Source organism: Elephas maximus, chromosome 22 (genome assembly GCF_024166365.1).
Source record: "Elephas maximus indicus isolate mEleMax1 chromosome 22, mEleMax1 primary haplotype, whole genome shotgun sequence".
NCBI classification, from domain to species: domain Eukaryota; kingdom Metazoa; phylum Chordata; class Mammalia; order Proboscidea; family Elephantidae; genus Elephas; species Elephas maximus.
Window position 1 is genome coordinate 19,317,214 of NC_064840.1, and position 26,212 is coordinate 19,343,425.

The 26,212-nt window shown below is 49.8% G+C and overlaps 1 protein-coding gene across 4 annotated transcripts in view; it reads right to left on the reverse strand.

The window, feature by feature from the left end:
• SSH1 (slingshot protein phosphatase 1) overlaps positions 1 to 26,212 on the reverse strand; it is a 78,414-nt gene that overhangs the window by 7,677 nt on the left and 44,525 nt on the right. For all 4 annotated transcript variants that reach the window (XM_049866996.1, XM_049866994.1, XM_049866995.1 and 1 more), the window contains 11 exons: positions 24,101 to 24,165; positions 23,251 to 23,372; positions 17,272 to 17,340; positions 15,960 to 16,025; positions 13,447 to 13,641; positions 11,527 to 11,620; positions 10,344 to 10,472; positions 7,657 to 7,703; positions 5,934 to 6,080; positions 4,229 to 4,429; positions 398 to 947 (listed from right to left, as the gene is read on the reverse strand). In XM_049866996.1, coding sequence (XP_049722953.1) covers positions 398 to 947; positions 4,229 to 4,429; positions 5,934 to 6,080; positions 7,657 to 7,703; positions 10,344 to 10,472; positions 11,527 to 11,620; positions 13,447 to 13,641; positions 15,960 to 16,025; positions 17,272 to 17,340; positions 23,251 to 23,372; positions 24,101 to 24,165 — 1,685 coding nt within the window. The remainder of the gene's footprint in view (positions 1 to 397; positions 948 to 4,228; positions 4,430 to 5,933; positions 6,081 to 7,656; positions 7,704 to 10,343; positions 10,473 to 11,526; positions 11,621 to 13,446; positions 13,642 to 15,959; positions 16,026 to 17,271; positions 17,341 to 23,250; positions 23,373 to 24,100; positions 24,166 to 26,212) is intronic.

Here is a 26,212-nt window from a genome sequence, read left to right on the forward strand (position 1 = left end):
CTTTCACCGAAAACACAATATTATTAAAAAAAAAAAAATAGCCGTATGGTATACTGATCAACCCTGAAGCTGGGTGATAAGTTATAGGGTTTACATTTTACATAATAAAAGGAGAAAAGACACTGAGCTGGAGGTGATATCCGAGATGTGGGTGTGGCCGCCTGGATGAAGACAGTAGGGTGTTGGGCTACCCCTATGGGTCCCTGACCCCCAACATAGGCGAGCTCTGTACTCCATCAGCCTGCAAGAATCGCTCTCTGAACCGCACCCGAGGCAGCTGGAGTGAGAAGACTGGGCTGGCAGAGCGGAGCAGCAGGCAGGGCTCTGCAGGGGCTGTTCTGTGAGGCGGGCAGGAACGAGGTGGAGTGCTGCCCCCAAGCGCTGGTCCCATGCCTACCTCAAAGTCCTCCGGGCAGCTCCGCTTGCTGTTGTTGTTATTTAGGTTTTCCCGGTTGAGCAGGTTTTTCTCGAGCTGGGTATGGGGCCGCCCCCACCTCCCTGCTGCTGGGCCCTCCTCCCTTTCCATCTCCTCCACCTGCGGCAAGGAGCCAATCCGGGCTCTGGGAATCCCAAACTCTAGCTTCTTCACTTCCTTCTCGCAGAGTCCGGAGCCTTCCGGGGACTGCCTGGCAGGCATGTGCGCCTCTGCTGGATGAGCTGCTTCCTCGAGCAGGGTGTCCTTCTCCGGGTTGTCGAGTTGGACCGAGCCGTCAGTTCCATTGTCGGGGGAATGCAGAAGGGGGTCTGAGAGTCGCCGGAAACAGCAGGGGACAGCGGGCCCTCCTGGGAGCCCACGCTGGGCGGCATAATCCAGGCCCGGCAGCCGGGGCTCTAGGGAGTCATCCAGAGCCTCTGGCAAGAAGTCCCCAGGTCCCGCAGGGTCCTCTGTGACCTGCTGGAGGCTGTTCTCGGTCTGTTGGCGCCACAGCTTATTGTGCCGCTGTTTGCTGTGGGGAGAAAGGGCAGGCGAGGGTTAGCGGGAGTAGAGTACCCAGAGGTGCCTGGAAGATGGAAGGCAGGGAGCAAGGCCAAGGCCATCCGAGGCTAGGCAGACGCCAGGTGCAGACCGCATGGCTCCTTCAGGTCAAGTCCCTCTCCACTCATTTGTTCTGCAGAAAGGCAAGGCTGCAAGAAATAGCCCTGGGACACTGTTATGGATTGAACTGGGTCCCCACAAATACGTGCTGGAATCCTAACCCCTATACCTCTGGGTATAATCCTGTTTGGAAATACAATTTCTTTGTTATACTAGTTAGATCATACCTGAGTAGGGTAAGTTCTAAATCTAATCACTTCTGAGTCATAAAAAGAACAGATTTAAAAAATTAGAGTACACGTGTGCAAGCACGTGTGCACGCGCACACACACAGGAAGAAATGCCATGTGAGACTCGTCTACTAGCAGAGGAACCAAGAACGCCTGGGGCTACCGACAAGGAAGGACTCCAGAGCACCATGACCCTGATGTGGACTTCCAGCCACCAGAACTTGAGACCATCAGGTTCTGGTCTTTAGAGCCACCTGCTTGTGGTCTTTCTGTTACAGCAAAACAAGGAAACTAGAACAGACAGTAAATCATCGTGATTCATCTTGAACGACATTCTGGTTCCGTGGGACAAGGTGGCAGGTGCGTGACAGGAGTCTAAACTTGAAACCTACGTATCCGTGTTTTAGTCCCACCTCCTGTCACTGGTGGGTCCTGTCATCACTGTAGGCAGGTCACTTACATTCCTTCTCAGTGTCCCTATCTGCAAAGTGGGAAGAATCACCCTCTCCTAACTATATTGTGGAAACCCTGGTTGTGTAGTGGTTGAGTGCTATGGCTGCTAACCAAAAGGATGGCAGTTCGAATCTACCAGGTGCTCCTTGAGAGCTCTGTGGGACAGTTCTACTCTGTCCTATAAGGTCGCTATGAGTCGAAGTCGACTCGACGGCAATGGTTTGGTTTTTATCTAAATTGTGGGAGGAGCCTGGGTGGCACAGTGGTTAAGCACTCAGTTGACTGTTGCTCAAAAGCCTGGTGGTTCAAACCCACCAGCCACTCTGTGGGAGAAAGATGTGGCAGGCTGCTTCCCCAAAGATCAAAAACTACTGCTGTTGTGTCGATTCTGACTCGTAACGACCCTACAGGATAAGGCAGAACTGTCCCACAGGGTTTACAAGGCTATAAATCTTTACAGAAGCAGACTGCCATATCTTTCTCCCACAGAGCAGCTGGTGGGTTTGGACCGCCGAACTCTGGTTAGCAGTCAAATGCTTAACCACTGTGCCACCAGATTACAGCTTTGGAAACCCTGTGAGGCAGTTCTACTATGTCCTATAGGGTTGCTATGAGTCAGAATCACCTCCATGGCAACAAGTTTGGTTTTTTCTGGTTTATCTATATTGTAAGTAAGGTATGGGAATCAGAGCAAAGAAAAAATCCCATTGCTGTCAAGCTGATTTCTACTTATAGTGACACTATAGGACAGAGTAGAACTGTCCCATAGGGTCTCCAAGGAGCGCCTGGTAGATTTGAACCGCTGAATTTTTGGTTAGCAGCTGAGCTAACTGTGCCAACAGGGCTCCATGGAGATCAGAGCAAAGAGCACGCAAAAATGCATATGCACTAAGGTAACTATTTAAACACATACAAGACACAGGAATAAAGTTTGGAAGATGCCAGAAAACTGAAAATACTTAAACAGGTTGGAGAGACTACAGGTCAGTTTTTACACTATCTTTCTAGACTGTAGTATTGTCTGTTTCTAACACATTTTTCAAACATTAGGCTAAAAGGGAAAAAAGGGAGAGAAGGGCTGAGAGGAACATAAGGAAAATAATCCACCTCGGGAGCCTCATACAGAGGAATGCCGACATCTTGGGGTTGTAAGGGTTAACTGCAGCAAGGAAGAGAGAAGTAAACTCAAAAGCGCAGTGTAAATTAAGGATTTGCTGCTGTTCTTCAAGGCAAGGGAGTACCGTGATGATTCATTCCCATGCGCATTCCAGGCAAGGCCAAGAGGGCCCTCAGAGTGGGCTGCAATTCAAGGTCAATGTCATGCTGTTTGAACCTGCCCTGGAAGCCTGTGGTTAAGGCTGCAAAGGGTATGGATGGGCTCAGGGAGTTGAGCAGGCTGCACACCCCTCCTCCTCCTTGCCGCCCCTCCTCCAGCCAGCCTGGGGATCTGTCCAGGACTCTCTGGCTGACGGTGGAGGAGTCCAGAAATGCCAGACCTATCCTCTGGGCTCTACTGAACCCTGCCAGGGCGCGCCTGCTTTCCCAAACTTGGCTAAGAAGCTGACAGCCAGGGCAGGGTGGACTTAGACTGTGGCTTCCGTCCAATACCAGCCAGAGATCTGCTTCTCATACACAGATGGACTAGGAAGGGAGCAGGGAGAGTGGGGTCTGAGTTGCTAGCTCCTGACTGGATCGTGTGGTGTGTCTGGATCTTCCTGGGATCTCTGTAGGACCCTATGAGGGGGCAAGATCATTTCAGGCCCCCTGCATGGAGTGCCCCCCACCCTGGAGGCAGACAGGCCTGGGCACATAGCTCCCTTCTGCTGTCCAGTGTCTGTGTGACGTGGGACACACTGACCTCTCAGGGTCAGTTCCTTATCTGCAAAAGGGGCAGAGGCTCCACTTTGCAGACTTCTTTGGGTCAGGATCAGAGATGTAAACGCCAGGTAGGTTTACTGAACGTTTACCACGTGATGTGCCAGGTCTGGCAAAGTATTTCTCAAGTTAAGCTTGCAAGGTACTCACGCAAGCCTCACAACGACCTACCAGGTAAAAAAAAATAGGTATTATAATTCCAACTCAAAAGAGGAAATTGAGGGGTGGGGAAGAGTGCCCAGCTTGCCCCTGTGTGTGCCCTGTGGCAAAGCCTGCGCAAGGGCCCCAGCATGAAGCATACACTCCTGAAATGGGAGATAAACACACCCCTGCTGCACACAAGGTCCGACCCTGGGCTAGAAACTAGGTGCCAGTCTCTCCAGCAGCCAAACTCCCTGTATGCGTGTGCCAACAAAATCAAAATGGATCCCTCCTGGAAACTACTCATTAAATCCCAAACAATCGTTGTTTTTCTCCTGCTAGCTCTCCCTGAGAGGCAGGATTTTAGCTGGGGAAGCTGGTGCCAGGATGCACGGTAGCACACTCTGATGCCGACTGGCCCGGGGCTGACATGGCTGCAGGCTCCTCACACACAGCTCTGCCAACCCATCTCTCCAGACAGCCACCCACCCACCTTGCGTCCAAGATGCCTTCATACTCAGACAGCTGCCTCATAAACCCGGCGTTGGGCCGCGTGATGCTACGCTTCTGCTTCACATAGTTATACGCCTTTTCCAGAGGCCAGCCAAATTCCTTCATGGCGTAAGCGATGACGGTGGATGCCGATCGGCTGACGCCCATCTTGCAATGGACCAGGCACTTGGAATGGTTCCTTCTGCAGTGGTGGGGAGGGGGCGAGAGGGTTAAGAAGCTGAAACAACTTCCTTCGCTGAAGTTTCACCCAACAGATTTTTTTTTACACCCTGAAGTTCTCTCTCCTGGCCCAGATCCTCCTGCGTCCTAATATTTATGGAGCAGACATCCATCCACCCTCGAAAGGAAACAGCCTAACTGCACCTGCTCAAGCAATTAGCGCACAACGGGAAAGCAAGATAAACCTGGTCTTTCCTAGCCAAGTTTTTCAGGGACAGCTCCAAAAAGGGGGCTGCCTTCAGGGACAGAGTGGGAGGTTTCAAAAGACCTGCTGAGGGAAGCAACTGGGTGGCCCCCGGAGATTTCTACCAAAGCAGCTCAGCCGCTCTCTCGGACAGGGAGTGAGCTCCTGTCAGGAACAGAAAGCTGGAAGGGCCCTGGCAGAACAAGATACTCGCCAGGCAGGAGGGTCAAAGAGCAAGAGCAGGGCAGGGCAACACCCTGATGTGGGCCAAGCGAGAGTGGAGCCAGTGGAAGATGGCACTGATACGGTATTTGTAAGGAGGCAGTACTGGCCCAGGAGTGGCTGATTTAACAGACAAGGCAAGGCTGGGGAACAGCGTATCTCTAAATATCGCTTGCTACGAACACCTGTGCAACTTCTTTTGTACAGCGGGTGGACCCACCAGCCTGCCTGTTTACATCAGAAGCAGCCCACCTGTCAGGTGGTAGCAGACTCGCTTCCTACACCCCGTGCTTACAGTGCTTCTTCTCAAGTTGCGGGGCTCGTTTATGACTGCTGCTCTGGGGTCTCCCTCCATCAAGGGCTCCAACTCTGTACCCTAGGAGCTAAGATCCGGTAAGGACACATTACATAGCTCTGACCCAGGGGGCTGCAAGAATGAAGGTGGTGTTTCTCTTGAAAGCATCTCAAAGGGTTTATCACTCTGTCCCTGACTTCCATAAAACAGAACTGTTCCATGGAAGGAGAACCTGAGGACAACAGAAGGGTGAGAACGATGACAGGCTCAGGTGGAGGGGCTGTCCGCATCCTCTGCCAGAGCTGCCCCATTGTACGCAAACAGGAAGACGGCACTGACTCAGGTAGGGACAGAAAGCGACAGGCGCAGGGCGTCGGCCACGAGCAGGTTTCTTTGGGGAAAGCAGTCCCAAAGGGGAGCTCTGTCCCTGTCCGAGCCCTTCTCTCCCTTCTCCTGCCTTTGGGTCAGCAGCTCCCAAGGGGCAGAGCTCCGTATTGGCTCCTTGCCTTGAGCCAGTGCTGATGACGGAGCTGGGGTCCAATATTGTGGTCAAGAATAGGTGGAGAGATCACGAGGGCCTTCATCTGGAGACCAACAACGTCTCCCCTTTGACACTTGGGGTCTTGTGGTCTGAAGTCAAAGGTCTATCAGACATGGAAGGCCCTTCAGACTTGTGAGTCTGGGACCGCCATTCATTGCTGTCCAACCAACGTCTGCCCACCAGTATCTTTCAGGCCCTGTTCTGTTGTTCCTCCCTCCACTTACTTTGCTTTGTTTATAAAATGATACGCTTCATTCCAGTGGGCGAGAAGGTCTGTGGTCTCTTCATCATAGACTCGGATATTATGGTACGCAAATAAGCCAGGGAAAAAATTATCTATTTCTCTCGTTACGTTCAAAATGTAGTCAACGCTGCAATGAGAAAAAAACAAACGAATTTGGAGAATCAGACCCAGGAATGACAATTTAAAAAAAATAATGTAATAAAACACTGGGCAGAGAAAAAATAAAATACATCAAAACGTTAATAAAGGGCGTATGGTTGTGGTGGGGCTTTTATTTTTACTTAGAAGTAATTTTTTTTTTCTAAATGTTTTCTGTAGAATGAGAATGTATTATATGTATGCTAAACACTCCAAATGTCCTTATTTAAAAAACTTACAAAAAGAAAAAATCATTTCAAGGTATTGCAAAGCACCGCTGGCTGACTCTGCAAAGTAAAGGAATATATTAATTTCCAAACTTCTGAAAGCTTCAAAATGTGTAACTATAAGGAGTATACAGAGGCTTTAGGAAAAAACACGATCTCCACTTGTAAAGAGTTAAAAAGTAGATGATATACACCCATTATGTCCTTGAGAATCACCTTAAATTCTTTTTGAAGGCAGGCAAGATCTAAATAAATAAAAACTTGAGAGGGTCCACTAGCCCAGGTTTGGTATTTCTCTAACTCAGATCAGTACTTACATTTTCAGAACACATAAAATAATTTCAGGAGTTAGAAAGCATCTCAAACAGATTTTCTAAGAAAATAGTTATAAATTCTTTAAAAAGACCTTTTAAAACCCGGTGTAGTCAATTCCAACTGATAGCGACCCTATAGGACAGGGTAGAACTGCCGGATAGGGTTTCCAAGGCTGTCATCTTTACAGAAGCAGACTGCCACATCTTCCTCCTGTGGAGTGGCTGGTGGGTTCGAACCGCTGACCTTTTAGTTAGCAGCTGAAGGCTTTACCCACTGTACCATCAGTGCTCCCTGAAGACCTTGTAAAAGTGACTTACTTATTGCCAGCAAGATGGACATTATACACACTATTACCACCCTACATCTTAAGAATACGTTCTGCTGAAAGAACACATCTTAACCAGTGACTCTCAAGATGTATTTTAAGATTTGTTTAGTCTTGATTTTTAAATGCAGTAATTCAAGAAGGCCATCACGTCAGGCCCGCAGGATGGTGATTTTGTGGCTTTGTTGTTTTAAAAAAAAAAAGTCCAGACATCTGTTGTTGAAGGTCCGGATTGTCATCCCTGCCGCTGAGCATCCAGTGCTCAGACTAAAACAGGCATACGTTTCTGGCGGCAAGGTTCCCACCAGGCCCAGACGTATACACTGAGAAGCAGAAGCAATTCAGGGATCCAAGTTGCGCACTGCCAAAACGGACAATAGATCCGTGTGTGCACACCGGGGACTCTCAGTATCTCCGAAGGACGGGGCGGTGGCGGGAGAGGATACCCAGCTTATCGGCATCCAGGCTGTCTTTACCATTTTGGTATGATCTAGAAACGTCCTCTCTGATACACACAGTCACACAGACCCCAATCAAATCTGAAACTCATGAATTATTCAGGAGGTGGCATTTTGAACCCCATCTGTTTTGCTACACAGAACAGCCCTGCCAGCTACTTGAGAGACCTGGGTGCTGGCAGAGCCTAGCATTTTGGGGCTACCTGAGAGGATGATGGGAGACAAGGGGCGCAGACTCACCCTGAGCCCTGCAGCTCCTCCAGATTGGATGCATTCCATTCAGAGCCCTAGGGGACAGACCACACAGATCCGTGAGTGTCACATGCCGGCCTCAGCGCTGCTTGCGGGAGGCACGCTTTGCCCTAGCCCTGGTGGGGGTGGCATTTCATGGGCCTCGGGCTCAGAGAACACAGAGGACTGAAGAGGCTCCTACCACAGAAGGTTCCCCAGGTGCAACAACGTGTGCGACAGGGAGGGAAGACAACAGGCCCTCACCGGCCCCTAGGCCCTAGGGAAGGAGAAAGTCCAGGAAGACCCGCTCCCTGTCTCTTGTTTGTTCCCTTTCCTCAGCTTCCAAAGTGGTCCCGGAGCCAGAGATAAGGACCTCTGACTTCCCACTCAGGAAAGAGGCACTTCCACATGCCACTAATTAACGTGGGGCTCCTTACACTTTTTCTGGGAAATATTTTGGCAATTTAAAAAAAAGTTCACATCCTCTGACCTAGTAATTGCGCTTACGAAAAGCTCTCCTGAGGAAATCATTAGCATTCACACAGAGATTTATGTACAAGGACGTTTACAGTTATTTATAGTAACAAAACTGTGGAAATAACACAAAAGCCTGGCAAGAGCAAATTAGTAACATAAATTATGACTAATCCATATGAAGGAACCCCTAAAATAAGTCACACTTCTGGAGAATATTTGATGACATGGGGAAACAATACATAATGAAAAACATAAAGAAAAGCAGGAAAGAAAACTACACGGTATGATTCCTTTTCTTTCTTTTTTAAAGAAGTTATATATGCATACAAAAATGAAAAGATGGGAAAATAAATATACCAAAATGTCGACAGTGATTATCGCCGGATCTTGTGGAACTGAGAACACTTATTATTTTCTTCTTTAGACGGATCTATATTTCCAAACTTTCTACAACATGTTTTAATTGAATACTTTTTAAATGAGATCATTAAGAAACAAACTCTGTTGCTGAGTGTTCAAAGAACACGGAAGGGAAAAACGGTCGCTTTGCTCTTAAGAAATACAGAAAAACGGGAGAGCCCAGCCTAGTCTCCCCACAAACTTCCTTTCCCAGGGGGCCACTCCTGCGGGGCCCAGGGCTGCAGGGCCCCTGATGGCGCTAGCAATCTCTAGTGCAAGCTGGGCTTTCATATTTTAGGGAGAGGCCCAAACATAAAAATTCCTTTAGTATCTCTCATGGAAAAAGTGACAGAAAGGACCAAACCACACCAAGAAAATAAGGAAAGCACCACTAGGGTTGTGAGGGTCCTTCTTGCCGTGACCGCCACCTAGTGGAGAGAGACAGGAGGAGGCGCTTTCTGCTATTTTCACTGGGAGAACAATCTCCTTTAAGGTGGAAGACCAGTGCCCAGGGGTCCCCAGGGAGTTTTCCAGATATACTCTTCAAAGCCACATATTTACATACTTAATAAATAAATAAATATCTATACAATTTTTTTTTTTCCATTTGCCATCAAGTCAATCCTGACTCATGGTGATCCCATGTGTAGAGAACAGAGCTGTGCTCCACAGGGTTTTCATGGCTGTGACCTTTCCGAAGCAGATCCCCCAGGCCTTTCTGCCAAGGCATCTGTGAGTTCAAACTGACAACCTTTCAGTTAGCAGATGCGGGGCTTAATCGTGCACACCACCCAGAGACTCAGTGTATCTATATACCTATGTCCATCTATTCATCTATCGGATACACGCTTGGACAACTATTAATTACTTCCTACAGGTAGAAAGCACAGTTACTCATAACTTCAGTGGCAAATACATTTTCTCAACTACCCTAGCAGGCAATTCTTCCTCTAGTAATAATGGTTACCATTTACGAGTGCCTACAGAAACTGTACTCGGGGGTTGTACATGTATCTTGTCTCATCCTCGTAAGGACCAGTGAGGTGCAGGATGAAGACAAGAGGGGAGGGCTTGCTCCCAGCGTGGCAGGCACTGGGGCCTGGCGGGTCTGATTTCCACCATGCCATACGGCCTCTCTGACATTATTAGAAACACGCCTCCTTCCCCATGGTCTCTCTCTGAAAACGTGCCAGTTGCCTCCTATGGAAATTTACACCATCCACAGAATCTGAGCAAGACATGGCACTAAAGGGAATGGTTGTGACCCCTGAGGTTTCAGCACCAGGGTCTGTTCTCGCTGTGGGCTCTGGGATGGGAGCAGGGAGTGGCAGGGTGGACGAGCCCAGAGGGGAAGCTGCGTCTCAGTTGTTTGCTGTGTCTCCCCTGTTGGTTCTCATGTTTTGGGAAGGCCAGGCATGCTCTGGGGTTCGGCGAGTATGCTCCGTTTAGTAACTGGGGATTTTTAGCCCACCCCCTACTGTTTGGAGATAACATGATGGGGTCCCTGTGTGAATGCCTGGAGGAGACAAAGGCTGTGAGAGTCTGAGAACAGTTGCCAGCTGACTATGCCAAACAGCTTTCAAACAGCTGCCCGCAGCTCAGCTGGGTGCCGCTTCTCCAACATCTGGCTCAAGTGCAGTGCAGCAGGGCTACAGGCCAGAGAAGAGGGTCAATGGGGGAGCCCCTAAAGAGCTGAGATCGAGGCCTCCAGGAACTCAAGCTCTGGGCCTGCTTTTCCCCTCTTAATCACTGCCAGCTCCAAACAACTGAGGTCTGATTTATGTTCCCCAACAGACATTGCTGTGTGAGGTGCCTCTTACGAGATAAAGGTGGTCGAAGATGAGGGAGGGTTTGTCCATCTGTCCCAGAATAAGGAGCATCTCGTTGTCTATGAATTCCTTGAATTCTTTCAAGTTACAGTTCATCTGTTTCTCTAACTCGTTACGTATCTGTGGAGTGGAAAATATTAGGAAGAGTGATTTGTTAAAAAAAAAACAGTTGTTCACCTACAAAGAACTAAAGACTCAAGGCAAACAGGTTTCAAAAAAGGTCGTGTTTTCTTTTTCCCCACCCTGAGTAAGCCTTTTCATTTAGACACACTCAGAGTACAGGCGTGGGTGGCAGGAACGCAGGCTACTCGCTTAAAACTAAATCTGGCTGGGGAGGTTTAGTCTCTCACAGGATACACGTGACTCCCATGAGCTCTTTCCTGCTGAATTTAAAACATCCATACTTTTACAATTACATGTCAAATACATACGTCACGCACTCAACACTGCTAAGTGAAAATTGAAGATCCATTTTATCTTGCCTCACGAGGTAACCCAGTAGGATTTTATTGTTATTTGTTAATTGGTAAGAAGGCCCTATGTGACTTTTTAGAATGGCAACTTCAACTTCTCAGGTTCACCTAGTTTCAACCGTTATTTCTGTTTAATTCTTTGTATTCCTTGAACATTGAATTCCTTGAACAAATAGCAACGGAAAAAAGAAAAAAAGTCATCTGTGGGAACTCTCTGTACTTTCTGCACATATGAAATATTAAAAGGCAGGTGGGAAGGCTGTCCAGGATTCACAGCTTGTCCAGTTGTCATCGGGTGGAGAAACAAGGGTTTGCTACATCTCAAATAAAACAGAAAGGGGTGTCGGGCTGAGGAGGAGAGGGTGCTTAGGTGTAAATGCTTCTAGAGGCAACCTATGTACCTCACTGAATTCTCACAAAAGTCTTACAAATGAGGCTCGGAGAATCTGCCCGAGTCTCTTAGCTGGTAAGCGGCAGAGCTGAGTCTGACTCCGAGACTTGTGCTCTTTGCACTGAGCCCTGCTGCCTTGGTAGAAGGAGGCAAAAACAAGCCCCTGCAAGCGGATGGGCAGATGGAGGGGGCAGATGGGGGAGGCCGATGGGGGAAATAGACGGGCTGGACATGCTTCCGTCATGCTCTTGGGAACAGGACAAATGAACGCCGGACGCCCGTGACCCGCTAGGAAGGTAAGTTCTCTTACTTCTTTGGAGGTCACGTTCTCTAGATCCTGGCTCATCATGATGCTTCGGAGCTTGGCTTTGATGAGACGCTCGGTCCTCTCCCCTTCAGTTGGCCTGGAAAGGAATTCCCGTTACAGAAACACAGAACTATTGGCAGCCTCATGTCAGAGCAGACAGAAACCCCAGGTGCTCCCGAGTCTAAACATGTGGTTTGGGTGTGTAGAGCTAACTCCTACCTGTGTGTTCCTGGGGTGGCAGGGGAGAGGAGAGAGGTACACAGAAAACCAGCCCTGTCTGGAGAATTCCCACAGGGGTCAAGAGAGTGGAGAACAGACCCAGAGGATAGACACTGGTTTATGGACTCGCTCCTCCGTCAGGTCCTGCGGAGACGCTCAGGGCACGAATGCCGGAGTGGCCGGTATGGCATCTCCACGCCATGGAGTTCTTCAGTCTCTGCTCAAGTGCAACTGGGCACGGGAAAGCCACTGTGCTTGTCCCATCAGTGCCTTCTCTCATGGAATCAAAATCTGTGTTTCCTGGTAACTTCTACACATCAGCCCTAGTAACTCTACGGGCCACACACATCAGTAACCACGTTGGCATCAAGTTGACTCCAACTCATGGCAACCCCATATATGTCAGAGTGGAACTGTGCTCCATAAGGTTTCCAATGACTGGTTTTTTGCAAGGAGATTGCCAGGCCTTTCTTCTGAGGCACGTCAGTCATTTGCATCACTCAGAGACCCCAGGGGCCACACAGACCAGGATAATCCTTCCACATGGCAACCCTTCAAATATTCAAAGCTAACTCATTTTTCCCTGGCCCTTCTCGGTGGTTTTAGGCCTTGTATCACATGGCTTCGCGCTCTCTCCTCACTCAGGTTTCTCCCCCCTGAACCTGTTGACGACGAGTCAATTCCAACTTACAGGGACTCCATGTGTGTCCGAATGAAACTGGGCTCCATAGTGTTTTCAATGGCTGATGTTTCAAAAGCAGGTTGCCAGATCTTTCTTCTCAGGCACCTCTGGGTGAATTCAAACTGCTAACCTTTTGGATAGCTGCTGGGTGCTTAACTGTCTGCGCCACTCACAGCCTCTATTCCCCTCTGAACACCCTGTAGTTTGTCTACGGTCCTCTGAATGCAGTGTCCCAGAGGAACAAACAGTGGAGGGAAAGAAACACCCGGACCAAGAGAGAAGGGGAGAACGGCTTCCTTCTTCTTGCACTAGGCTTTAACGAGTATGGCCTCGGATCGCGTTAGCTCTGATGTGGCCATGTAACGCTCCTGATTCACTGTTGTGCTGCTAAGGCAGGCTGCCCTCGGCTTGTGTTTGTACGGTTGCGTTTTGGGATCCAAGGAACAGGACATCTCGGGGCCTGCCTTCCTCCCTGGGGCACTGCACGAACACTCCAAGGAAGCAGGCAGGCTCCAAGATGTGGAGGGTACAGAGGAGCTGTGGCTATGACTTATTTCACCCAGAGCAGTCTTCACCCACAGCTACACCTCATCTGAGGAACAGAATTCACATTCCAAATTCTCCTAATGGCAGAGGAAGAGACTCCAGAACGTCAGTCTTGGGCAACCTGAAGAGGGAAGGCCAGACCACAAAGCACTGCCAAGGAGCCAGTGAGATACGTAGGCGCTTTGAGAATCTGATGAAAAGTTATGGACCTGCTCCCCAAAGGCGTGCTCACACGCAAATGTGCCTAGCATTTTAAGAGGGGGTCACAGGCCCTTCCCCCTGGTAAAGACGCCCCATGGGCCCTGGGTCAGGAACCCCTGCTTTCAATGCTGGATCTGCGAACACCAGCCCTCAGTCACAACTCTAAGGACGGATGTCCGGTGCAGACTTGGGGCTCGGGGTACAGAGTGGGCACGAAGGCAGCAGGTGTCTGTGGGCACAGGTGCACTTACCCGGAAGGATGCACCCGCACTTACTTGTCCACGAACAGGGCTGGGGAGTCGGGCCGTGTAGACTCCAGGTCCTGCATGGCGTTCCACTCGTTGACGCAGCTCTGCTCGGAGCCGATGCAGCTCTCGTAATAGGTGGCCCATATCAGAGCCACGCCCCCGGGGAAGTAGTTGTGCCTCCGGGCTACTTCGCAGGCCTTGTGGAGGACCTGCAGGGCAGACCTGGGGGGAGAAGGCAAGAGGGTCAGGCCTGGGAGGCACAGGGAATGCTGGGTTCTCCGCTCTGACTCGGTGTGTAAATGGGGCTGAGGGAAGGGCAGGTCATAAAGGACTCATTAGTAGGCTCGTCCTTGCATGGAACCGCGGTGGGGTGGGGGGCTACACGGCAGACCTAAGCCGACACCTCCCAGTTAACACCCTCAGTCTCCGTGACACATGCATTGAGTCAAGAGGGCAGACAGAACATTCCTCACCGTTTCCAAGATGGGAAAAAACTTCACAGCTCTCCCAGATCAACCTGGTTAGCTTGTTATTTTTAATTCCCTCATTTAACTCCAAAGAATTAAGATCTACTTCTCAGAAGTTGTGGTGACCTTGAACACAGGAGCCATAATGAAGCCTAGAAGTTGGAAGGAGTCTTCAATACGCGGCAGACATTTTACTGCATTCTAAATAATTCTCTTTCTGTATCCTTGACCCCCCCAATCAATGTGATAGTAGCATCGTTGTTGTTGTTAGTTGCCATCCAGTCGATTCAGACTCATAGTAACGCCGTGTGTGCAGAGCAGAACTGCTCCACAGGGCTTTCAAGGCTTTTGGAAGCAGATCGCCCGGCCTTTCTTCCAAGGCACCTCCGAGTGGGTTCAAACCGCCAATCTTTTGGCTAGCAGTCAAGTGCTTAACTGTTTGTGCCACCCAGGGACTCTGATAATAGCATAGATGCTTAGATTTCCTAAGGAAATGAATTCTAGAAACCCATTGTAACACAGAAACTAATTGAAGGAGACGTGTGGAGTGGCGGGCAGAAGAAACAATATCGAAAATGTAAATATTAATGGTCAATTCAGTCACTCTGTTCTGACCTGTTGTTACAAAAACAGAGGCTGAACATTTCTCAGTGCATGGGGTGAAGTACATATCAGTCAAGGGGGGAAGAGTGAGGCCTTGGAATAGATGGCGCGTGATCAGAGAACGGCTCACCCGCTGGATAGAATACGCTGCAATCCACTCAACTTTCCCAGGTTTACATGTTTGTCTTATCTCTAGGCTGGCTGAGGGAACAAGCTGGAGCTGAGTGCTAAATTTAGATCTGGTCCAGAAGTTTTTAGAAAAACACTGTATTTTTTTACTTGCCTGTAGAAAAAGAGAACAAATTATCTGGGGACACCTATTGGTTCACCGCCCGAAAATGAGGATCTCGTAGTTTTCCCAAAATGATCCTGAATTGACTGCAGTGGGGAGTAACAGATGGGGTGAAGAGGAGGCACGACACTCATGCCCGTGGGAGAACGCTGCGTGAGTCTCATGGTCCCAGAGAAGGGCGTTATTTTGAAACACCGGGCAGAGCTCTGCTCGTTAGATGCCACCAGATCTCTCCTGAGTCTCCTCCAGATGACTCGAGACAGGCTGTTGTGCTGAATTTGCTGCCTCAGTGGTCTGTGCGACGCTCCACGAAGAAGGCAGGCTCTCAGGTACACGGGGGACGGGGGAAGCTGTGGATGCGGCTACCTCACCCAGTGTGGCCTTCACCCACAGCTACGTCATCCCAAAAAGCAGAGTGTCCCAGTGGGGGCCTACCCTAATCAGGCCCCCAGACTGCACTATTCTGTGGCCCGGCACCCTGTGTGGATGCCCCCCCAACAGCACTTCCCTCAACAGACTGTAAACGCCAGGAGGACAGGAGCTGTGTCCGTTTTATGCCTCCCAGATGCTCTGGACCATCCCCTTCACTGAGCAGACCCTCCACTGGGGGCCAGCTACACGGAATGAGTGGACTGACGCCGGACACTTTGCCAGCGGGAGCTGTGCTGCTGTTGTTAGATGCTATCGAGTTGGCTCCAACTCGTGGCGACCCCACGTGTAACAGAACGAAAGGTTGCCAGGTCCTGTGCCACCTTCATGATTGCTGACATGCTCCCGTTCGTTGAGTCTGTTGTTGCAGCCATTGTGATTTTAAGTGCCTTTCAGCCAAGGAGACTTATCTTCCAGCACCACCTTGGACAATGCTGTTGTGATTCACTGACTAATTTCCAGCAGTAGATCGCCAGGCCTTTCTTCCTAGCCTGTCTTAGTTTGGAAGCTCTGTTGAAACCTGTCCACCGTGTGTGACCCTGCTGGTTTCTGAAATACTGATGGCACAGCTTCCACCATCCTAGCAACACACAAGTCACCACAGTACCACAAACTGACAGACGAACGTGTAAGAACAACACACCTAAGCAAGCTTCTAAGTAGATTGCGTTTTTCTATCCATACCGTCGGCTAGGAAAGTGTCTCAGTGGCTGTGATTGATAATAGCCTTGTCCCTGAACCACACTTACCACATGGCCTGGACGGACACAGGCTTAAAGATGTGCAGCCTTCCTGCTGTGCTCACGCTGAATCCGCTGAGAACGAAAAACAGAAGGAAAGACAGCGTGGTGAGAAACCAGACCCTGCAGTCAAACCACCTCAAGACAATGGGAGCAGGCCCACCGTGGGCACCCTGAGAGCAAGAGTGACTCCTCCTGTCTAGCGAGATTCTGTGAACTCTGCCAATGCAGAAAGAGATACGTTCTCAAACCAGAAAGGCTTGTTTTTCACACAGTAACGTGAGTTCTACCAAAAACTGAAAGCCTGGAAGAGTGCAAGGTACCAGCTGCATGTGACAACTTCTTTTTCCTTCCCCACAGCTGTCCCACCCGACCCACTTCTTCCCGCCTTGCACACCCCAGCTGCTTTTTTGGGTAACTGCACTGAAGATATATGAATGGAAAACACTAAATTTTGAAAAGCAGTACTTCCCCCTAATTTCACCACTTCAACAAATCAAAACTTAATTTTTCCCTTCTAGTCCTATCTATGAGGCAACGTAACTTTTACCTGCTTGCAATCCCAGTATAGGGGCAACTTCCTATGTGGCTTCTTTCTATGCATGCGTTTCCCCTGGGAGCCAACGCACCTGGACCCAGACAGCCCTTCATCCCTTGTCCCCCTGCTCGGGCCATACAGCAGAATTCTTCCTCTGTAGCCTCGAGGTGGCGCCTGAAACCTTGTTGTACCTGTTGGTTGTATGTCTCTGCCCCTAGACTCCCACAAAGACTGAGCACGTGCTGTGTCATATTCATCGAGGGGCCTTCAGGCACCTGCCATGTGGAGGGCACGTTGGGAGTCCTCGATTCGCAAATCAAGGTAAATGAATGAGTATCTTTACCTATTGCTTTTCTTCAACCCTGTACAGTGGCAGGTCTCCTATAACTCGCTTCCTCTGATACTTCCTGACCTGAACTCCCTTATACAGCATCCAAAACATACCCTTCCTCGCACAGATCACGACAGGCCAATATTATTTCTCCTAAGGCTGCTAAGCTAAAGGCGGGCGCTTTGAACACATCTAGCCGCTCTGTGGGAGAAAGGCCTGGTGATCTGCTTCCCTAAAGATTATAGCCAAAAAACCCTGTGCGGCAGTTCCCCTCTGTCACACGGGGTCGCCATGCGTCGGAACGGATTCAACGGCATCGGGTTTGGTTTTGTTGGTTGTGTGATTAACACATCACATGGGTGGTTCTGCCGCTAATGTTAATCTGAGGATACCCAGACCAAGTTGTGATTCAAAGGTGTGTCTGAAAGAATCTTTCAGAAAACCCTCCTCACCCGTCTCCATCCAGGTGGATTTTCGTGTCACTCCACAGTCGGAGCACCATCCCGATGGTGCAGCTTTTACTATGTGGGAGGAAAGAAAAGATGTCTGCAGTTAGCATCACCGGCTTACACTCACAGTCTGCCCTCTCTTGGTCTCTTATCAGCCCTTCCAGCCCACGATGGGTGACACTACTCCACTGGGGGCAGGCTGCTGGGAGTGTATCTGGGAGAGGCTCCTAGGCTGTCTGGGCAGGGGCCGCCCATCACTGAATTCTAGAAGACACAGGTCTGCGATGGCAGCTCTAGAAGGAGGTGCCCTGTAACCTCTGCTTGGACCTGCTTCTCCGACCGCTGCCCCCAGGTTGGTTCCCACCCATGGTCAGAGGCACAGAGTGCTCTGACCCCATCGTGCCAGAAGCAGCGGGCCTCAGCCAAGGCGCTCAGGGTCCAAGGAGCTCCAGCTGACCTCATGGCCACCCTGTAGCGGGGGCTGAAGCCACTCAGGGTGGGCGTGCTGCTGGCCGAAGCCTGTTCGCCCTCAGGGGCACAAAAGGAAGGCACGGTGATCCTCTGCCCTAGAGCGGCAGTATAGGGAGAATGCTAACACCGTTATCGGGGTTCATTTTTGGAAATAAAGCCCTTTGTGTTGCTGTCGTTTTAAAAACCAGCTTAATCCAGTTTTGTTCTGCCCATCCTAACAGTGAAATGATACTGAAGGACACTAGAGACTGGCGCCACTACAGAACTCAGATGGGGGAGGGAGGGCTTTATCAGAGGGTCTCCTCAGATTATGATGAAAACCCTCCAGGCATTTATGAAAGAGTCGTCTTGTGAGAGGCCGCTGTAACTGTGCCAAGGGCCAGCCCTGACACCCACCAGCAATCTGGAACTTACATCTCCGCCACCACTTAACAGCGCTTTGGGGAGGAATGCTCTGTGCCTGCTCTCTGAGCCAGACCCTCCCCCAGAGCAGCACCCACCAGGCAGGCTCTTTTCCACCCTCTGCTCTGTCTCAGTGGGTGAACTGGTTTCTAGCCCTTTAGATTACGACAAATTCTCAGGTCCCGCCCTGCGGTCCTACCCGTTCTGGGTGGGTAAGAATTGTGTTTCCTCCACAGAGCTGCAAAATAAAAATGACATCGAGGCTCACGCAGCTTCTGGGGCTGCTCAGCTGTGTCAGTGCATGGAGAAGGCAGGGAGGGGACCGTGAGGAGCCCAGCTCTGTCCTGCAAGAGCCCTGGGGAGCCTGCAGAGAATGTTCTGAACCACGGTGGGCAGGCCTCTCTGCAGCACTGACCATCCACACCAGAGGCTGGAACCAAGGTGTGAAAACAGCACAGAGAGCTAGGAGATGCACAGGATCTGGGAGCCCAAAGCCCAGGCCCAGCTGAGCCTGGCTTTCCCGTTTGCTCGCTGGAGACCTCATTTGAGCAGGAAATGCCAGAAGGGGAGCCTTCCTAGGCAGGCAGAAGCTGAGGGCTCAGAGGTCAAGCTGCCCATGTAAAACCAGGACAGCATCCAAACTGCCTCCGCTGGACACAGCGATGGGGAGGGGGCTGCTGAGGGTGCACACGGGGGTGTGGGTTCACGGAGGGCTTCCATGTACTGAGACCAGGGATGTGACCACAACAACTCTGTGAACTCCCTAGCATTCCCACAGTTGTTATTTTGACAGTTTCTAGTGGGTTGGGTTTAGCATTCCTTAGTGAATGTCATCATTAACTGCCGTTGAGTCGGCTCCGGCCTGGGAGGCCTCATGTATAACAGAACGAAACGTTGTTCTTGCCCGGTCCCCTCAGTGATTAAGAGGGCAATCTTTACAATGAAGGAGGGCCTGTGGGTTTATATACAAGGGAAGAAAGAAGGAACGTGCAATTAGGGAAACTGAGTCCCTTTTAGAAGAAGAATGACCTCAAAGGATGAAGTGAGGGTGGGGACAACTATAGGAGAAGAAACCAGGTTCCAAGGCCCTGGGGCCTGGACCACCAGGGAGAAAGAAGTCAGCTGGCTTGTGACAGGACTCAGGTCCAAGCAGAAGGCCTGTCACGAGGTCCCATTTGTGGAGGTCCCAACAGACTGCAAAACACTAACAAAGAGGACAGCTTCATATGCCCATGGCCACAAAACATTCCCACATCTGACACAAAAAAATAATCTCTAAAACGGAGCCCACAGCGTGGCTGCTCTGGTCTCCCAAGGTAGCAGGTGCAGACAGAAAACTCTGGAAGCAAACTCGTGGCCCTGCTGTGGGAGTCACCACTCCAATGCTCCTAGCTTCTATAACACGGTATTGGAGTCCCTCTCGCTGGAGCCCACTGACACCGCCCTTTGGGGGCAATGCTTATCTCTCTCTTGTTTTTTTTGGAATAGGGTAACAAAATCTCATGGCAGGAATTTAGAAAAACAAGCATATCATGCTCTCTGCAGGCTAAAGGCTTCTAGTGAGGACCAGGACTTTGTTTCCAAGCCAGGGGTGAATATGAGGGCCTGACACTGGGTGGGTGGGAGCTGCAGAAGGTTGCCCAGTTCCCACTGCCCTGTAGTGCCCCAGCGCTCAGGCCTAATAGCAGGAAGGCCCCCTCAGCCCCCACTTGCCCTCGGTGACCCCTTGATTCCCCTCCTCTAACCATGGGGTTCTAGCACTGGCCTTGGGTGTGTGCCTGCAGCAGGCTGTGGCTCTGGCTCAGGGAGCTGAGGGGGGCGGCTGGCCTGGGAACAGAGTGTGCAGTGGGGGCAGGAGGAACATGGGGGGAGGGTGGGGAGTGGGACTCAAAGCCTAGGTGCAGAGGGGAGGAAAGGGCCAAGGGAAGGGGACTTAAGAGTGCGTGGGAATGAGCACCCAGGCCTGCCGACCCAGCTGGCTGAAGAGTGAACTGGGGTACACATCTGAGTGTCTAACAAATACGTTCATGACTGTGAGACTGCAAGCTCTGTGAGAGCACAGGCCACCTCTGTCACGTTCCTGATGCAACCTAGCTCCTGGCAGGGTGCCCAGTAAACTGCAAGTGCTAGTAAGTACACACAGGATCCATCTATGAACGGATGAATCCACGAACAAGGAGGTATAGACGAGAGACCTCCGCTCAGTGTATCGGGAAAGGATGAGTGGGTGGGTCTACACTGCAGAGCTACAGTACAAGACCCCAGTCTGAGTCCCAGCTCTGCTACTTGCTGAGATGCTCTTGGCTCAGTCACTTCAACCTCTCTGAGCTTGTTTCCTCATCTGTAAAACAGGAGTTAGGGGTACCTACCCCTAGGAAGAGCTGCTGGGTGGCACAAACAGTTAATGTACTCAGCTGCTCACGGGAAAAGCTGGAGGTTTGAGTCCCCCCACAGGTGCTCCTGAACAAAAGACTGGGAGGTCTACTTCCAACGAATCAGCCACTGAAAGCCTTATGGAGCACGGTTCTGCTCTGACACATGTAGGGTAACCATGAGTCAGAATCGACAGCAAATGGTACAACTGGTACCCCCAGAGGGCAATTTAAGGATTAAATGAGATGTTTCTGAAGGCGTTCTGTAAACTATTCTGTGCTCCACAGCTTAAGCAACAGAGAAGACTGGAGGAGAGCAAGGCTTCTGTGAAACTCCAGAGGACAGGATGGAGCTGAGCACACTCTACAGGGAGGCAGATTTCAGTTCAGGATCAGAGAGCACTGTCAGAAGGAACCATACAGGGTGAGGAAAGTTCCTGCCCCTGGAGGAATTCAGAAAGGCTGGATAATCATTTGAAGAACAAATATAATGGCGACAGTGTGAAATATTAAACGCCTCTTTACCTCACAACTGTAAGGAAAATGGCCAAAAAGGCAGGGCTCTGATCATTTCTGAGAGTATTGCCCAGTGATGTCCCCACAGGAAGGACCAAGTCCTGGGTAGAGCCCTAGATAAAGCAACAAGCTCTTGAGTCTCCATGTAGCTCTTTGGAGCTCACTTCCAAAGACATGTTATGCTACACATTCTTCCAGACCCTTCTAGATTTGCCAACCAGTCCAAGGCCACAGATTTCAGCACAAACCCCATCTCCCTCTGTGTACCACAGAGAAGTTTCTCATTTTGCTATCATCTACTGGAAACTAAAGTCATGAAAGAAGTATCTGCTTCTAGTTGAGTTCCTCGCCTTTGCATTCACTTATTTCTTACGAGCATGTGGTTACCAGCAGCCGGTCAGCTCTCTCACAGGAACAAGACAAGACCCCACAGTTACCATGTTGTTCACGGCCTCCGCGACATTTTTTTCTTCTATCAGTTCTGCCTGAAGGGTTCTTCATATATCTCCCTGCTCTGCTCCTACCCTGGAGCTTGCTTGCTTGTCCACTGGTCCTTGAAAACTCGGCCTGGGCACCACGTCCTTCAGGAAGCCCTTGGCACGACCTCTCCTGTGTTCCCACAAAGCCCCTCACGTCTCTCCATCATTCAGCGTTATCACCCTAGACTCCAAGTACCTGGTGGTTATGGCTGTCTTCCTCACGCAGCCCATAGGCTCTCTGAGGTCAAGAACGATGTGTACTAGTGTTTCTTTGTTTATGTGGGCCAAGCCTATTGCCTCATACGCTGGGGAATGCAAATACATTGTTTGCTTAATGAATGAGTAGGCAAATGAACGATGAATAAAGGGAGTTTACTTGAATCTAGTTTTAACAAATCAAGGTTTTGCAATGATCTCACACACATTAATTTATCCTAGAAGAAACGAGCTGTTCACCCTCATTTCACACACATAATAGAGGCTATGATATAACTCACTTGGCCTCCAAACAGTTACTGGGAAACAAGCCTCTGTTAAAGCATCTGACAAAGGATCTGGTAACAAGTACTTGGAAATCTGTCTTAGTTATCTAGTGCTGCTATAAAAGAAATACCATAAGTGGATGGCTTACAGCAAATTTTTATTTTCTCACAGTTAGGAGTCTAGAAGTCTGAGTTCTGGGTGCCGGCTCTAGGGGAAGGCTTTCTCTCTCTGTTGGCTCTGGGGCAAGGTCCTTGTCTCTTCAGTTTGTTCCTGATTCCTTGGAGATCTCCATGTGGCTTGGCATCTGTCTTCCCCATCTCCACTTCCTTAATCTGCACCTTTTGTATTTCGTAAGAGACTGACTCAAGACCCACGCTAATTTGTCTCATTAACAGAACAAAGACAACCCATTCCCAAATGGGATTATAACTACAGGCATAGAGGTTAGGATTTACAGCACATATTTTTAGGGGACACAATTCAGTCCATAACAGAATCCATGGATTATCAATCCTGGATAAAGTGCCTGATATGATGCCTACAAATCACATGTATTTAACGCTGTGTTAAATCTCCAATCACTGTGTAACTTTTCTAGCCTCTCAGTAGACTCTGAGCATCCTGAGGGCGGAGGCTGGGTCCACCACAGTGCCTGGCACACAAGAGTGGACTTGGTGGGCCCTCCTGTTCCTGGTGCCATGGTTACACCCTTCCATTTATCATTATGCCTCCCACCATCATCTTCCACAGGGATGGGACCATGGAGAACTTTTTCCAATAGCAACTCTTGTTCCCATCTGTTACGGACTGAATTGTGCCCCCGCAAATTCATACTGAAGTCCTGGCCCCGTACCTGTGGATGGGATCCTGTTTGCAAACAGGGTTTATCTGCTTTATTAACGAGACCATACCAGAATAGGGTGGGATGTAAACATAATCACTTCTGAGTTATAAAAAAAAAGCAGAACAGACTCAGAGACACACACAGAGGGCAGACGCCATGTGAAGACAGACACACGGCCGATGCCTCCGTACGCCGAGGAACACCAAGGATTGCCAGCCGCTACTAGAAGCTGAAATAGACAAAGAAGAACCTCTCCCCAGGGCCACACCCTGAATTCAGACTTCTAGCCACCTGAAATGTGAGAAAATAAATTTCCGTTCTTTAAAGCCACCCACTTGTGGTATTTTTTATAACAGCAGTACTAGGTAACTAAGCCACCAGGCCAGAAGGGAGCTGCCTTCCCCATCAGACTCACCTTTCCTTACTGGAAAAGTCGACTCCCAGTAGGATGTTCTCCTCCGTGTCCTGGCGCCCGCTGCTGTACACCACCACCATGTACCGGACGCGGTCCGCCCAGGCGCTCTCTAAGCGCACGGCCTAGACCGGGGAAAGACCTTCCATGGTCAGCCTTTCAAGGCTGTACCCCACATCCCTCGCCAAACCATGATGAAGTTTTCTTTTCTACCTTTCCCCCTGTGAGTTTAGGAATTAAGATGAAATTCTTGAGGGCGAGAGCCATGTCTCATTTAGATCCCCAGCACCAAGGACAGTGGCTGGTTCTGAGGGGCACTCGAAGTTTGGTAAGTGAGTGACCAAATGGAAAATTCTAACCTAACCCAGGCTAAAATCTGATACATTCTCTTATCAGCCCGTCTGGAAGCTATGCCACTGGCGTTTCAAATACCAACGCAGTCACCCGCGGTAGACAGGTTGCAACAGGGCTTCCAGACTAAGACTAGGAAGAAAGACCTGGTGATCTATCTCCAAAAATAGGGCCAAGAAAACCCTGTGGCTCACAACAGAACATGGTCCCATCGCCAACAATCACGGTGATGGTGCAGGATTGGGCAACGCTTCGTTCTGTTATATGTAAGGGCACCGTGAGTCAGAGCCACCTCAGGGGCAACTAACATCCACGATGGAGAGACCTGATACATTCCTTCACCAGCCCTGTGGGTTAGTGATGAGCAAACGTGGCTTTGGCTTTTGTGAACAATTTGGGAGAATTCGTTTTGACATAAAAGCTTCCCTCCTCCCACCCACTGTTCACGAATGATTCCCGCCAAAGCTCCCAATTAAAACTTGCCCCTCTCATCTCTCCTTACCAGCTTGATTCTGTCTTCACAACGCAGGAGATTGATCATTACTTGAAGATGTTGGGGCAAGTCGCCTGTTGGACCAACAAAGAAAATGTTTAAAGCTCACCCATCTACTTCCCAGGCAAAAACCTATGCAAGGCTGACTTTTGAGGACCCGGGACAAGATTCAGAAGTGAAAAGTACTCTAGCTACATCACCGGAGAAACATCACAAAAATGTACAATTTCCATTTCTTTTGGTCCACTCCTGAACACTGTGTAATATGGACATGTGAGATGCAGCTTACTGTGTCGAGCTTTGAATAGTTGTTTTCATTTTCTGAAATTCTTGCAATATGGGTTTTTATACAAAATTTGGAAGATACAGACAAGCCTAGAGAAAAGTGTTATTTCATTCAAGCAAACCTGCCTTTTCAGCAAGAAGTAGAGACACTGCCCCGAGTAATGGATTTGTTAAGAGTGAGTCTGACAGGAGACCCTGGGTGCCACAAGTGGTTGAGTGCTCAACTACTAGCTGAAGGTTGGCAGTTCAAATCCACCCAGCGGTGCCTCAGAAGACAGGCCTGGCGATCTGCTTCCAAAAGGCCACAGCCTTGAAAATCCTGTGGAGCTGTTCTACTCTGCACATGCGGGGTCGCCATGCGTTGGAATCGACACAGTGGAACCCAACAACAACAGCCTGGGACTGGTGTCATGGACATCATTTTGCCTCTTTAAACTTTTCTGCATTTTTCCATAAGAGGAAGATATTTCTACAACCAGAGGAAAACAGTGGAAGGAAGATGCGGTGGCAGTCTGCTTCTGTAATGCTGTCCAGCGTTGGAAACCCTGCAGAGCAAACTTGACTCAGCGCTATAGGGGCGCTATGAGTCGGAATCTACTCGATGGCGGTGGGTTTTGGAGAGGGTTTGGGGGGAAACACGTTTAAATGACTCTATTGATAGCAGCTACATGAATGCCCTTTTGGGTAGAAACAATCTATCATTTTTTCTTTTTTTTTTTTTGCTAAAAATTATGTACTTTTTGTTGTTGCTGTTGCTGTTATTTAAAAGAGGCAGTAATCCAGAGAGGCGGCTCTCGAACTTCTCTGAGCTGCCTCAAGAGGTGCCTCTGGGCTGCAGTGAGGGCAGGACAGTTCCTTACAGGGGGTGAGTCTCTGCGGCCAAGCGGGAGCGGCCTAACTAAAGGGCCGGGTGTCCCAGCAGAGCGGCATCGTCAGGAAGCGGCACGGCAGGTGTGCTCCGCAGCGTTTTTAACGGCTGACTTTTCTGGAGTAGATGACCAAGCCTTTCTTCTGCAGCACCTCTGGGTGGACATGAACCTCCAACCTTTCAGTGAGAAACTGAGTGAGTGAATCATCTGCACCACCCAAGGGCTATGACACTCGTGGGGTCGCCAGGAGGTAGAACTGAGTTCATGGCAACCGGTTTGGGGGCAGTGGTGGCTTGGTGGTAGAATTCCTGCTTTCCATGCAGGAGACCCAGGTTCAATTCCCCGCCAATACACCTCATGCGCAGCCACCACCTGTCTGTCAGCAGAGGCTTGTGTGTTGCTTTGATGCTGAACAGGTTTCCACAGAGCTTCCAGGGTAAGACAGACTAGGAAGAAAGGCCTGGCAATCTACTTCCAAAAATCAGCCAAGGAAAACCCTACGGATCACAATGGTCCAATCCACATCCCGTCATGGGGATGGCATGGGACTGGGCGGCATTTCATTCTGTTGTGCATGAGGGTCAACTCAACTGGGCCCAAAAACCAAAAACCAAACCCACTGCTGTCGAGTCGATTCCGACTCATAGCGACCCTATAGGACAGAGTAGAACTGCCCCGTAGAGTTTCCAAGGAGCGCCTGGTGGATTCGAACTGTCAACCTTTTGGTCAGCAGCCATAGCACTTAACCACTGTGCCACCAGGGTTTCCAACTCAACGGGACAGCAACTAACAATGACAATGTAACAGGTGTGGCTCTAATCCAGAGCTCTTTTCCTATCGTATACATTTTATTGAATGCCTGCATGGGTTTCTTTCTGAAGAGACGATTCAGCTGTAGAAATGCTGATCTAGAAGGTTTAAGGATTAGTTCACAGAAAATCTCTATCAAATACAATTTTGTGAAACA